The sequence below is a fragment of the Bufo bufo genome, chromosome 9 (assembly GCF_905171765.1).
Source record: "Bufo bufo chromosome 9, aBufBuf1.1, whole genome shotgun sequence".
NCBI lineage: Eukaryota > Metazoa > Chordata > Amphibia > Anura > Bufonidae > Bufo > Bufo bufo.
The window spans coordinates 9729486-9743153 of NC_053397.1; the positions used below are offsets into that span (position 1 = coordinate 9729486).

The 13668-nt window shown below is 43.6% G+C and overlaps 1 protein-coding gene across 1 annotated transcript in view; it reads left to right on the top strand.

Moving 5' to 3' along the window:
* Positions 1-13668, top strand: part of GRM7 (glutamate metabotropic receptor 7) — a 349469-nt gene that overhangs the window by 312243 nt on the left and 23558 nt on the right. Inside the window, exon 9 of the mRNA XM_040408112.1 lies at positions 10349-10595. Coding sequence (XP_040264046.1) covers positions 10349-10595 — 247 coding nt within the window. The remainder of the gene's footprint in view (positions 1-10348; positions 10596-13668) is intronic.

Here is a 13668-nt window from a genome sequence, read left to right on the forward strand (position 1 = left end):
TACATAGGAGCAGTATTATAGTAGTTATATTCTTGTACATAGGAGGCAGTATTATAGTAGTTATAGTCTTGTACATGGGAGCAGTATTATAGTCGTTATATTCTTGTACATAGGAGCAGTATTATAGTAGTTATATTCTTATACATAGGAGCAGTATTATAGTAGTTATATTCTTGTACATAGGAGGCAGTATTATAGTAGTTATAGTCTTGTACATGGGAGCAGTATTATAGTAGTTATATTCTTGTACATAGGAGCAGTATTATAGTAGTTATATTCTTGTACATAGGAGCAGTATTATAGTAGTTATATTCTTGTACATAGGAGGCAGTATTATAGTAGTTATATTCTTGTACATAAGAGGCAGTATTATAGTAGTTATATTCTTGTACATAGGAGGCAGTATTATAGTAGTTATATTCTTGTACATAAGAGGCAGTATTATAGTAGTTATATTCTTGTGCATAGGAGCAGTATTATAGTAGTTATATTCCTGTACATAGGAGCAGTATTATAGTAGTTATATTCTTGTACATAGGAGCAGTATTATAGTAGTTATATTCTTGTACATAGGAGGCAGTATTATAGTAGTTATATTCTTGTACATAGGAGCAGTATTATAGTAGTTATATTCTTGTACATAGGAGCAGTATTATAGTAGTTATATTCTTGTACATAGGAGCAGTATTATAGTAGTTATATTCTTGTACATAGGAGGCAGTATTATAGTAGTTATATACTTGTACATAGGAGCAGTATTATAGTAGTTATATTCCTGTACATAGGAGGCAGTATTATAGTAGTTATATTCTTGTACATAGGAGCAGTATTATAGTAGTTATATTCTTGTACACAGGAGCAGTATTATAGTAGTTATATTCTTGTACATAGGAGCAGTATTATAGTAATTATATTCTTGTATATAAGAGCAGTATTATAGTAGTTATATTCTTGTACATAGGAGGCAGTATTATAGTAGTTATATTCTTGTACATATGAGCAGTATTATAGTAGTTATATTCTTGTACATAGGAGCAGTATTATAGTAGTTATATTCTTGTACACAGGAGCAGTATTATAGTAGTTATATTCTTGTACATAGGAGCAGTATTATAGTAGTTATATTCTTGTATATAAGAGCAGTATTATAGTAGTTATATTCTTGTACATAGGAGGCAGTATTATAGTAGTTATATTCTTGTACATAGGAGGCAGTATTATAGTAGTTATATCCTTGTACATAAGAGGCAGTATTATAGTAGTTATATTCTTGTACATAGGAGCAGTATTATAGTAGTTATATTCTTGTACATAGGAGCAGTATTATAGTAGTTATATTCTTGTACATAGGAGGCAGTATTATAGTAGTTATATTCTTGTACATAGGAGCAGTATTATAGTAGTTATATTCTTGTACATATGAGCAGTATTATAGTAGTTATATTCTTGTACATAGACTGGATTTTGTTTTCCGTCTTGCATAGTGGGACCCAGACGGATCTAATTGATTCCCATAGACTTCTATTAGGACCGAAAGCAAACTGAATGCCTTTTAAAGGCTTCCGTTTTGCAATCCGCCATAATACAAGTCTATAGGCAGAAGAACGGATCCGTCCTTCCGTTTTATGGATTCCGTTATTTTCAGTTATAACAATGTTATAACGGAAAGCCATAACAGAATCCCTAACGCTAGTGTGAACCCACCCTTCTAGTATACCTTCCTTATAGCAGATTTTCTCCTACGGCTACTTTCACACTAGCTGCAGGACGGATCCAACAGGCTGTTCACCCTTTCGGATCCGTCCTGCCGCTATTTCGCAGTTTGCGGTGAGAGGCCTCCGGACTAAAAAGTCGGACATGCAGTACTTTTATTCCGGCGACCGTTCGCTGTGCACTGCCGTGCTGTGCCGGAGCTCTGCCCCCGTCCCCATTATACTCAATGAGGACAGGGCGGCGGCATGGCGAAATAGCGGCAGGATGGATCCGGCAGGGTGAACAGCCTATCGCATCCGTTCTGCCGCTAGTGTGAAAGTAGCTACTTCTGTAATTTCACACTCGCTCCCCCTATATCTTCACTGGAGAAGCGGTGAGTTGTTCCCTACGTTACAGTAGCGGAGTCTTTGTGTTTTTTTCTTCTTCACCGCAGGGTTTAGAGAAGTACAACAGTCAAAAAAAAGATGATGGTTTTTTACTTTATATCCTTTTATCGGAATATCTGGCCAATCCAACAGGAACAGGCACGGTCAGAGCAGCAGAAAATAAAATCAATCTTCAATGATTCTTTGTGGAGTGAGAGACTGAGAGGAGCTTAAAGATTCCATTTAATTGAACTGCCGTATCGTGTGAGACGACCGCGCGCAGTCTTGATGCGCGACGAGAGAGTTGTCAGGGGGCAAAGTGAAATCTCGCTAAGCTGCTCTTTGTATAGATGAGAGAGTTGGAAACAACAGGGAAGCAAAAAGAACTTGAGTTTGTGGACAAAATTCCAGCGTCACGTCAAGCACTGACTCGTGGTCTGATCAATAGTCCTATAAGTTTATAATATAGTCAGTATTCTAATGCTCAGGCCAATCTGATGACATCACCAAACTTCTGACATCATTGCACTGTATGCAGCAGTGACAAGGGGTTCTACTTAGGGCCCCCTCCAAAGCGGAGGCAGCCTTGTTCTTGGGCCCTTGAGCACTGCCCAATGGTAGAAATTAAACATGGAGTGACAGTAACCATCAGAAGACTCTGCAGAGTCCTCGTCTCTAATAGTCCCATGCTCCTTTAAGGCCACGTCCTGTTCCGTGGCCTCTATACAGCCGCACAGTCCTCTCTATCCCCTCCCAGCGTTAATTCCTATGATCATTGCACAAAGCAAACAGGAGGCTGCGTACAGTGAGAACAAAGCTGGAGACGGGAGATGACTGGTGAATAACCAGTACACCCCCAGGTATGAATGATTAACCCCTACACTGCCCTGGATCCCCAGGAATATTGGCATGTAGCTTTTTCCGCCCTAGACCATCATTAATCCTTTCACTGCCCAAGACAACCAGACATTTGGACATCACTGTACATTAGCCCCTTCTCTGACCCAGACCACCAGGAATTTTAAATGTATACCTTTCTCTGACCTACATCACCAATGGTACCGCCATTACTTCTATCTCTGCCCCTGACCACTAGGCATCTTGGCGTTAACCCTTTATTTGCCCTGGACCACCAAAAATACTAATATTACCTATTCTCTGCCATTGACATTAACCCTTTAATTGGCCTAGATCTCAAGAGATTGTGTTATTAACCCCTTCTCTGCTCTAGACTACCAGGGATGCTGAAATTAGCCCCGTTACTGCCCTACACCACCAGGGATGCCATTATCAATCTTTTCTATGAGGCATGCTGATAATAACCCCCTACTATGCTATAGACCACCAGGGATACAGACATCAACCCCTGAATTTATTTTAGAAGCAGCACCGCGCCCGTCTATGGGTCGTGTCTGGTATTGCAGCTCCGCAGTGTGGGCTGGTGCCTGTTTTACGTGCAGTCTTTTCATGGTTTCTGCTGAGCGGGATGAACCAGGAACAAGCCTGTGGAGCATAGCGAGGCAGTCTACTCTATGGGAGATACAACTTTCTGTTAACGCTTGACTATATGTTGCTAGGTGGACAATGGTTGCTAGGCAACCTGAATTTACAGCGAGAATAGAAAATGCACTAAGGGAGGGTCTGGAGATGTGAGCACTAATAGAAGACTGTAATATACTAATAATACAGCATATTCACTTCGTACAAGAGGAGACAAATTATTTTGGGTGGGGGGTTTCCCGATCCCGTTCACTGTGATTTGATACATTTTAATTTAAATGACCATATTGTCCTATCAGCTCCTGTGGCGGTATATAGCGAGCTGACACCATTCGTTTTTTTTACCTGGCAGATTCGCTGGGTCTGCCTTTTGGCGCTGTGACTTTTGCTGTTTGATGTTTTTCACCTTGTATCATTTGGCTTCTAATTAAAGTGTAACGGTCATGTTTTCATCAAAAAAATCTATTTTAGCACATGTTACTGCTGCAGCAGCATTATGCATAAAGCAATCTTTAGTTTCTTCACATACCACTGTTTTCCTTGAGTTTTTCCCTTAGCTACAGCTCCTCTGCCAGTTCTCTGAGGCCAAAACTGCTTTCCCTCACTTCACATACATACTCGCTGTAGCCAGCCAGCCAGCCAATCAGATTGTATTACTGAGAGACACGCCTCCTCACTCTGAAGCCTAATGCAGGCATGCAGTGTGAAGGACCGCCCCTCCGTCTTCCTGTCTTAGCCGGAGACAGACAAGCCATAGCAATGGTCTTTTAAGGGAGCAGTGGAAAGGGACAAGAGACATTAATGAAAGCTGTTATTATAAGGTAATTACAGATCTATTAACAATCATTGACAGACTCACTCAGTTATACATGCCGAGCTCTAATAAACTAGCAAATAAAATAAAAATATGACAGTTACACCTTAAATAAATTGTATACAAATCCAAAATGCATCATTTTCACAGGCAGGATGCAACAAAGGTAAAGCCATGATCAATGTGGCGATGAAAATGCAGCAGAGCTGTGTTTGTTAGATGTAGCAAAGCTGAATTTGTCAAGGATGTCAAGTTTAATAAATAAGGAGGTGAGGCCTTTGCAACACAGAGAATGATATAGCAGAGCTGACTTTGTCAAATGTTGCAGATCCAAATTCAAACAGATGTGATTGACTATTTCTGATATAGAAGGACTCAGCTTGTCAGATGCAGAGGAGTTGAGATTCCAGGTGCAGTAGTATTGTGTTTGTCAACTTTAGTAGAGCCAGGTTAGGCAGATTCAGCAGAGCTGACATTGTCAATTACATTAGTACTGAGTTTCTTAGAGCAGCATTTGTCATTTGGAGTTTGATGTTCCTGAACTGAGAGCATCGTGTATTATACAGCCATGTCTCTCAGTTTTCAATTAAGCTGAGTTTGTCCAGTGTAGTAAAGCTGAGTTTGACAAATGTAGTAGTATTACATTTATGAGTTTTAGCAGTGCTGAGTTTGTCACAGAGTTAATGTATCGATCTGCTTTATAGGCTGAGGAATCTCATCTATACATTATACTATTTGTCTATACAGTATAATATTTGTTAATATATTACAATATGGGTCTAAACATTATAATATGCATCTGTACATTATGGGGCTCATTTATGAAGCCAGGTACGCCAGTTTTTGTCTAAAAAGGTTGCATCGTGTGTTTTTGTGTATTTGCCACTTTTGTGTCTCTTTGCCAATTCCTCATGAGTTCTATTTTCTAGAAGAGAACATCAGATTAGACCCGGATTTTGGTTTATTTATGTGGCATCTGACGCCAGCTCGTGCCCAGGCGTTCTAGCACACAGCTTCCTCGGATGTCTGGCCAAATTGCTGGTTTGTAAGGTGGCAATACATTTCTGACGATATCCACAGATCAGAGAGGTTAACACATTCATGTCCAGGTGCTACATCCTAGGGTGGGTTCACACTAGCGTTAGGGATTCCGTTATGGCTTTCCGTTATAACGGAATCCATAGGATGGAATGCAAAATGGAAGCCTTTAAAAGGCATTCCGTTTTGCTCCGTCCTAATAGAAGTCTATGGGAAAACATAACGGATCCGTCTGGTTCTCGTTATGCAAGACGGAAAACAAAGTCCTGTCGACAGGGAACCAGACGGATCCGTTATGTTTTCCCATAGACTTCTATTAGAACAGAGCAAAACGGAATGCCTTTTAAAGGCTTCCGTTTTGCATTCCATCCTATGGATTCCGTTATAACCCTATTATAACAGAAAGCCATAACGGAATCCCTAATGCTAGTGTGAACCCACCCTTAGCTGTGTATTAACTCCAGAGGTTTTTTCATTTTTTCATTTCAATTTTTCTCCTCCGTCTTCACAGAGCCATAACTCTTTTATTTTTCCGTTCACGTAGCCGTATGAGGCCTTGTTTTCTGCAGGACAAATTGTACTTTCTAATGTCACCATTTAATAAGGCATACAATGTAGTGGGAAGGGGGGGGGATTCCAAATGGGGTGGAGATTAGGGGTGGAAAAAAGTTATTCCACCAAATGATTTACAGGTTTTGTCCCTATGAGGCTCCCTATGACCTGTGCCCGTCATTCCCTGGGTCAGTACGATTACAAGGATACCACATTTGTACAGTTTTTTTGTGGTTTAATACTGAAAAAGAAAATCAAAACTTTGAACAAAAATATATATTTATTTATATCGCCATATTCTGACCCTCACAATTTTTTATAATAATGTCTACCAAGTTGTGTGGGGGCTATTTTTTTGGGCGGGATGATTTGTAGTTTTTATGGATACATTTTGGAGTTTGTTTGACTTTATTTTATTAAAATTCTTTTGGGTAAGTGAAGCAATGAAAAAATGGCTAATCAGATATTTAGAATTTTTTTAATTACTCCATTCATAAATGGGATAAATGTTTGGGTGTTTTTGGACGCAGCAATGGGCCCCACAGCAAATTATGTGACTGTTTCCCCCCCTTACCCAAACAGCTCCCTCCTCGCATGCAACCCTGTTCAGTCCCCTAAGGCTGGGTTCACACTTGAGCATATTTGTCCATAGTCAACGCGCGTATTAAGCGCTTTTGTGTGATTGACAGCAGTGTCCTATGGCTGCAAACGCGCGACAAAACGCCCCAAAGAAGCTCAAGAACTTGTTTGAGCGTAGGGCGTTTTTCAGCGCGTTCAAACGCGCTGTAAAACGCTCAAGTGTGAACCCAGCCTAAAGAGCTGGCATGGCTGCAGTGCTCAAATTTGATGTTGTGGCACAGTTTTCTCGGCTTTCCAGTGTTGCTGCAAAAAATTCAGCTGAAGTAGCCACGTGCTGTGGATAGGCTGCATAATACTCCACGTGCTCTGGATCAGCTTCATAATGCACCATGTGCTGTGGTTCAGCTCTATAATGTGCCACGTGCTGTGGATCAGCTCTATAATGTGCCACGTGCTGTGGATCAGCTCCATAATGTACCAAGTTCTGTGGATCAGCTCTATAATGTGCCACGTGCTGTGGATCAGCTCTATAATGTGCCACGTGCTGTGGATCAGCTCCATAATGTACCAAGTTCTGTGGATCAGCTCTATAATGTGCCACGTGCTGTGGATCAGCTCCATAATGCGCCACGTGCTGTGGATCAGCTCCATAATGTGCCACATACTGTGGATCAGCTCCATAATGTACCAAGTTCTGTGGATCAGCTCTATAATGTGCCACGTGCTGTGGATCAGCTCCATAATGTGCCACATACTGTGGATCAGCTCCATAATGTACCAAGTTCTGTGGATCAGCTCTATAATGTGCCACGTGCTGTGGATCAGCTCCATAATGCGCCACGTGCTGTGGATCAGCTCCATAATGCGCCACGTGCTGTGGATCAGCTCTATAATGTGCCACGTGCTGTGGATCAGCTACATAATGCGCCACATGTTGTGGATCAGCTACATAATGTGCCACGTGCTGTGGATCAGCTCCATAATGCACCACGTGCTGTGGATCAGCTCCATAATGTGCCATGTGCTGTGGATCAGCTCCATAATGTGCCCTGTCTGAGCAGAAGTGTTGTGGGCTAATCTCAACTCTTTTTATAGGTGCAGAGTGGAAAAATCTCAGGTCTATATTTGTAACACATTTATCAATAAGATGCGACTTTTGGTAAATCTCACTCAAAATAGGCCACGTTCCAGATTAGATCTGTCTCAAATCCTGTCTCAAATGCTAAATGCTCCCCTATGTCTCTACTGCATACAGTATCATTTGAATCTATTATATTTATTTATAATATGTGCCTGTATCTGTACATTATAATATACTTCCATATATTATAATATGGGTTTATATGTTATACTGTGTCTATATATTATGGGGTTAATTTACAAAACTGATGCAAAGGAAAACTGGCTTAGTAGCCCCTAGAAATCAGATTCCACCGTTCATATTCCAAAGAAACTCTGAAAAGTGAAAGGTGGGATCTGATTGGTTGCTGTCGGGAACTAACTTTGTAGCAGTTTTGATAAATCTCCCCTCATGTGTCTATACTATTTATAGTACATCTTTACATTATAACACATATCTATATATCATAATACGGGTCTATACATTATAATATGCATCCTTATAAGTGTCTACTCTATAATACAGTCCTGATCAAAAGTTTAAGACCACTTGAAAAATGGCAAACAATCCTATGTATCATGGCTGGATCCTAACAAGGTTCCAAGTGGAGCTTCAACATGCAGCAAGAAGAAATGGGAGGGAGACAGAACATTTTTTGAGCATTCAATTAATTGAAAATAACGAATAAACTGAACCAGGCTGTTTTTCAGCTGATCAATAGTTTCGGACCACACCTCCAAAAAAAAACTAAACCCCCCCAAAACAGAAATCCAACCTCCAAACATGACCTCAGTAATGAGTAGCTCCGCCGTTATCGTTTCGGCATGCTGGATGCAAGCGTTTCCATGAGGTGAGTGGGAACATTTCTCCAAGTGGTGAAGACGGCTGCACGAAGGCCATCTACTGTCTGGAACTGTTGTCCATTTTTGTAAGCTTCCCTTGCCATCCATCCCCAAAGGTTCTCAATTGGATTTAGATCAGGGGAACACGCAGGATGGGCCAAAAGAGTGATGTTATTCTCCTGGAAGAAGTCCCTTGTCCTGCGGGCATTGTGTACTGTAGCGTTGTCCTGTTACCACACAGACGAGGGCCCTCAGTCATGAGGAATGCTCTCTGCCACATCTGGACATAGCCAGCGGCCGTTTGACGCCCCTGCACTTCCTGAAGCTCCATTGTTCCACTGAAGGAAGAAGCCCCCCAGACCATTATGGCGCCCCCTCCACTGTGGCGCGTAGAAAACATCTCAGGTGGGATCTGCTTGTCCTGCCAGTAACGTTGGAAACCATCGGGACCATCAAGGTTACATTTTTTCTCATCAGAGAATAAACCTTTCTTCCACCTTTGAATGTCCCATGTTTGGTTCTCTCTTGCAAAGTCCAAACGAGCAGTTCTTTGGCGTTCAAGGAGACGAGGTCTTTGAAGACGTTTTTTGTTTTTGAAGCCCTTCAGTCTCAGATGCCGTCTGATGGTTATGGGGCTGCAGTCAGCACCAGTAAGGGCCTTCATTTGGGTCGAGAATCGTCCAGTGTCTTGACGGACAGCCAATTGGATCCTCCGGCTCAGTGCTGAGGACATTTTTTTGGGTCTTCCACTTGACTTTTTTGTTCCATAACCCTCAGGATCATTTAAGAAATTCCAAATGACTGTCTTCCTGCGTCCCACCTCAGCAGCGATGGCGGCTGTGAGAGACCCTGCTTATGCCGTTCAACAACCCGACCACGTTCAAAAAGGGAGAGTTTTTTTGCCTTTGCCATCACAACGTGTGACTACCTGACAGACAATGACAATGAATCCACATCTTTGCACAGATTTGGCCTTTTAAAGGCATGTGCTCCTAAAATGTGGATCAGCTGAAAAACAGCCTGTTTCAGTTTATTCGTTGTTTTCATTAAATTGAATGCTCAAAAAATGTTTTGTCTCCCTCCCATTTCTTCTTGTTGCATGGTGAAGCTCTACTTGGAACCTTGTTCAGATCCAGCCATGATAAATAGGATTTTTTGCCATTTTTCAAGTGGTCTTAAACTTTTGATCAGGACTGTATATGTCTACACATTATATGTGCCTATATGTTATATGTGACTTATATATACCTTATAATATGGATCTGTGTGGGGCACATTTACTATAGTGTCACTGCCTGTTTCCAACAGTTTCATTTTTTTCAGTCTCATTTACCAACTGTTTTTGCGCCTGTTTTGAGTTTTAAGACTAAATCAGCAATTTTCAAACATTTGCACCTATTTTCCGACCTATTTATGTAGTTGCGCCTTATTTTGCGCCTGGTTTAGTAGTAAAGCCGTCTTTTGCTCCACTTCAGGGCTGGCCTACTTTTCTGCCTCTGTTCTGAGTGGTAAGTTGCACCGCATTTTGCCTACTTTCATGGAGACATACACACATAATTTCATCTCACTTGCGCCACATTTTCATGCGCGTTCTAATTAGACCAGTCTTGGGGAATATAAACCTGTCTTACAAGAAAACAACCACTAGAGGTCAGACTTACACCAAAAAACAAAAGCCTGATTTATTAAGGGGTAATAAATGAGACGCAAACGTTGCCAATTCGCCCGTTTGATAAATGTGCCCCTATATGTGTTGCCCCTATGACCTCTGCAGCCACCATTGGATTCGCCATTTAACCCTTTGTGTTCTGCCTTTGTCTTGCAGCTCTACATCCAGACCACCACACTCACCATCTCCATGAACCTCAGTGCCTCGGTGGCTCTGGGGATGCTCTACATGCCGAAGGTTTACATAATCATCTTCCACCCAGAACTGAATGTGCAGAAACGCAAACGCAGCTTCAAGGCGGTAGTGACAGCGGCTACAATGTCGTCACGTCTTTCACACAAGCCCAGTGACCGGCCCAATGGGGAAGCCAAGACAGAGCTCTGCGAGAATGTCAATCCAAACAGTGAGTATGACAGCAACCGCCTGCAACTGCTCGAATAGTCATTCCCCATTGGTATTCTGTTAAAGGGGTTGTCCATCTGGAGCTGCTGGCGCACGCTGATCATCAACTGGGGGGACAAGTAGCTCTAAAGCCCCTTTCAGACGAGCAAGTTTCACGCTCAGGACTCACAGCGTGACTATGCGGCAGTTCCCGTCCTGACCTCCCAGCACTGACGGGGTCGCATAGCATTATATTTATTTATCATGCTATGTAACCCTTACTGTTCTGGAATGTATTGGAGAACACTGACCACCTTATAGACCCCATAAGTGCTGGGAGGTCAGGACGGGAGCTGCCGCATACTCACGCTGCAAGTCTGATTTGTGGAACTCGCTCGTCTGCAAGGGGCCTTAGGTGTCGACACCCAGCTTTTCCAGACCCTTGAATGGCATTTCTTCCTTCCTAGACATTGATGCGTCCTCTGCAGTTACAGCCTGGAATAACTAGCTTTACTATTCTGGAGTCTGGAAAAGCTGAATGACAACCCTAGCAAGGAAGGCGGCAGGGTATGTCCCCCAGTCCTTGTGGAGGTGACAACAGGCCAATCTGTCTTAAGCATGGTAGTCAGATACTGAATCTTTGTCCTGGGTGGAGGAAAGTCTGGTTGTGTGTGAATTGTGCTCTAATATTATACTTCGATTACTTCCCAAACACTAAATCCTGGTTGTCCCCCCCCCCTCCCCCGCCTGATCTGGAGGCAGTGATGACGTCATCATCCCATGCATTGCCAATACCGCGTTGTGACTGATGACTTTGCCTTCTTTCCCTGCGCTGCTCTATCACCTGTGGCGGGGAGCTGCTCTGTATCGGACTGCAGTGTCCTGTTAGATCATCCGTCTTCATGGACACACGCTGCGTTACGCACTTGCCATACAGACTACGTATTCTTTGGACATGAACAGCACAGTGGGGCAGCGAGCTGAAGCATGACCGGCATATCAGAGTCTGCAGGCGCCGGGGAGGAGAGCCGAGCCGTGCGGCACCAGAGAGCGGTGGGGGTTTTGATGCTAAAGGTACGGACACGCAGAGTTTTTCGGACAAGGTTTTGAGGCAGATCTGTAAGTAAATCCATTGGGAAAGAGACGTATAAATCCTTCCCTAATATTTCCAATTCAAATCCACTTCTTACTTTGCCAAAGAATCCTGCAGGCAGAACTGCCTCAAAACCTCGTCCGAAAAACTCTGTGTGGCCAAACCCCAAGGCCTCGTGCACACGACCGGTGTTTTGATCCGAGCCGCATTCTTTCTGCTTGGATGCAAACCCAGTCACTTCAATGGGGGCTGCAAAAGATGCGGATAACAGTCTGTGTGCTGTCCGCATCCATTGCTCTGTTCTGCAGGACAAGAATAGGCATTTTTATCATAGGGCGGGTCGTTCTATTCCGGAAAATGCGGAACGCACACGGGTGGTATCTGTGTTTTGCGGGTCCGCAATTTGCGTACCGCAGAACACGGTACTGTCGTGTGCATGAGGCCTAATAGTTCTGGTGCTGAAGACTGGTGCTGATCCGGCTATTGGTTGTGCGGGCTGCTGTGATGATGGTGCAGCTGGTTGTGGTGGTGCTGAACTATGCTAGTAGCAGTGGTAGTGCTGGTTGTGGTGGTGTTGGTGGTATTAGTGGTGCTGGTTGTAGTGGTGTTAGTGGTGCTGGTTGTGGTGGTGTTGGTGGTATTAGTGGTGTTGGTTGTAGTGGTGTTGGTGGTATTAGTGGTGCTGGTTCTGGTGGTGTTGGTGGTATTAGTGGTGCTGGTTGTAGTGGTGTTGGTGGTATTAGTGTTGGTGGTTGTAGTGGTGCTGGTTGTGGTGGTGTTGGTGGTATTAGTGTTGGTGGTTGTAGTGGTGCTGGTTGTAGTGGTGTTGGTGGTATTAGTGGTGCTGGTTGTGGTGGTGTTGGTGGTATTAGTGGTGCTGGTTGTAGTGGTGCTGGTTGTGGTGGTGTTGGTTGTAGTGGTGTTGGTGGTATTAGTGGTGCTGGTTGTAGTGGTGTTGGTGATATTAGTGGTGCTGGTTGTAGTGGTGTTGGTGGTATTAGTGGTGCTGGTTGTAGTGGTATTGGTGGTATTAGTTGGTGCTGGTTGTGGTGGTGTTGGTGGTATTAGTGGTGCTGGTTGTAGTGGTGCTGGTTGTGGTGGTGTTGGTTGTAGTGGTGTTGGTGGTATTAGTGGTGCTGGTTGTAGTGGTGTTGGTGGTATTAGTGGTGTTGGTTGTAGTGGTGTTGGTGATATTAGTGGTGCTGGTTGTAGTGGTGTTGGTGGTATTAGTGGTGCTGGTTGTGGTGGTGTTGGTGGTATTAGTGGTGCTGGTTCTGGTGGTGTTGGTGGTATTAGTGGTGCTGGTTGTAGTGGTGTTAGTGGTGCTGGTTGTGGTGGTGTTGGTGGTATTAGTGGTGTTGGTTGTAGTGGTGTTGGTGGTATTAGTGTTGGTGGTTGTAGTGGTGCTGGTTGTGGTGGTGTTGGTGGTATTAGTGTTGGTGGTTGTAGTGGTGCTGGTTGTGGTGGTGTTGGTGGTATTAGTGTTGGTGGTTGTAGTGGTGCTGGTTGTGGTGGTGTTAGTGGTGCTGGTTGTGGTGGTGTTGGTGGTATTAGTGGTGCTGGTTGTAGTGGTGTTGGTGGTATTAGTGTTGGTGGTTGTAGTGGTGCTGGTTGTGGTGGTGTTGGTGGTATTAGTGTTGGTGGTTGTAGTGGTGCTGGTTGTGGTGGTGTTGGTGGTGTTGGTTGTAGTGGTGTTGGTGGTATTAGTGGTGCTGGTTGTGGTGGTATTGGTGGTATTAGTGGTGCTGGTTGTAGTGGTGCTGGTTGTGGTGGTGTCGGTGGTGTTGGTTGTAGTGGTGTTGGTGGTATTAGTGGTGTTGGTTGTAGTGGTGTTGGTGGTATTAGTGTTGGTGGTTGTAGTGGTGCTGGTTGTGGTGGTGTTGGTGGTATTAGTGTTGGTGGTTGTAGTGGTGCTGGTTGTGGTGGTGTTGGTGGTATTAGTGTTGGTGGTTGTAGTGGTGCTGGTTGTGGTGGTGTTGGTGGTGTTGGTTGTAGTGGTGTT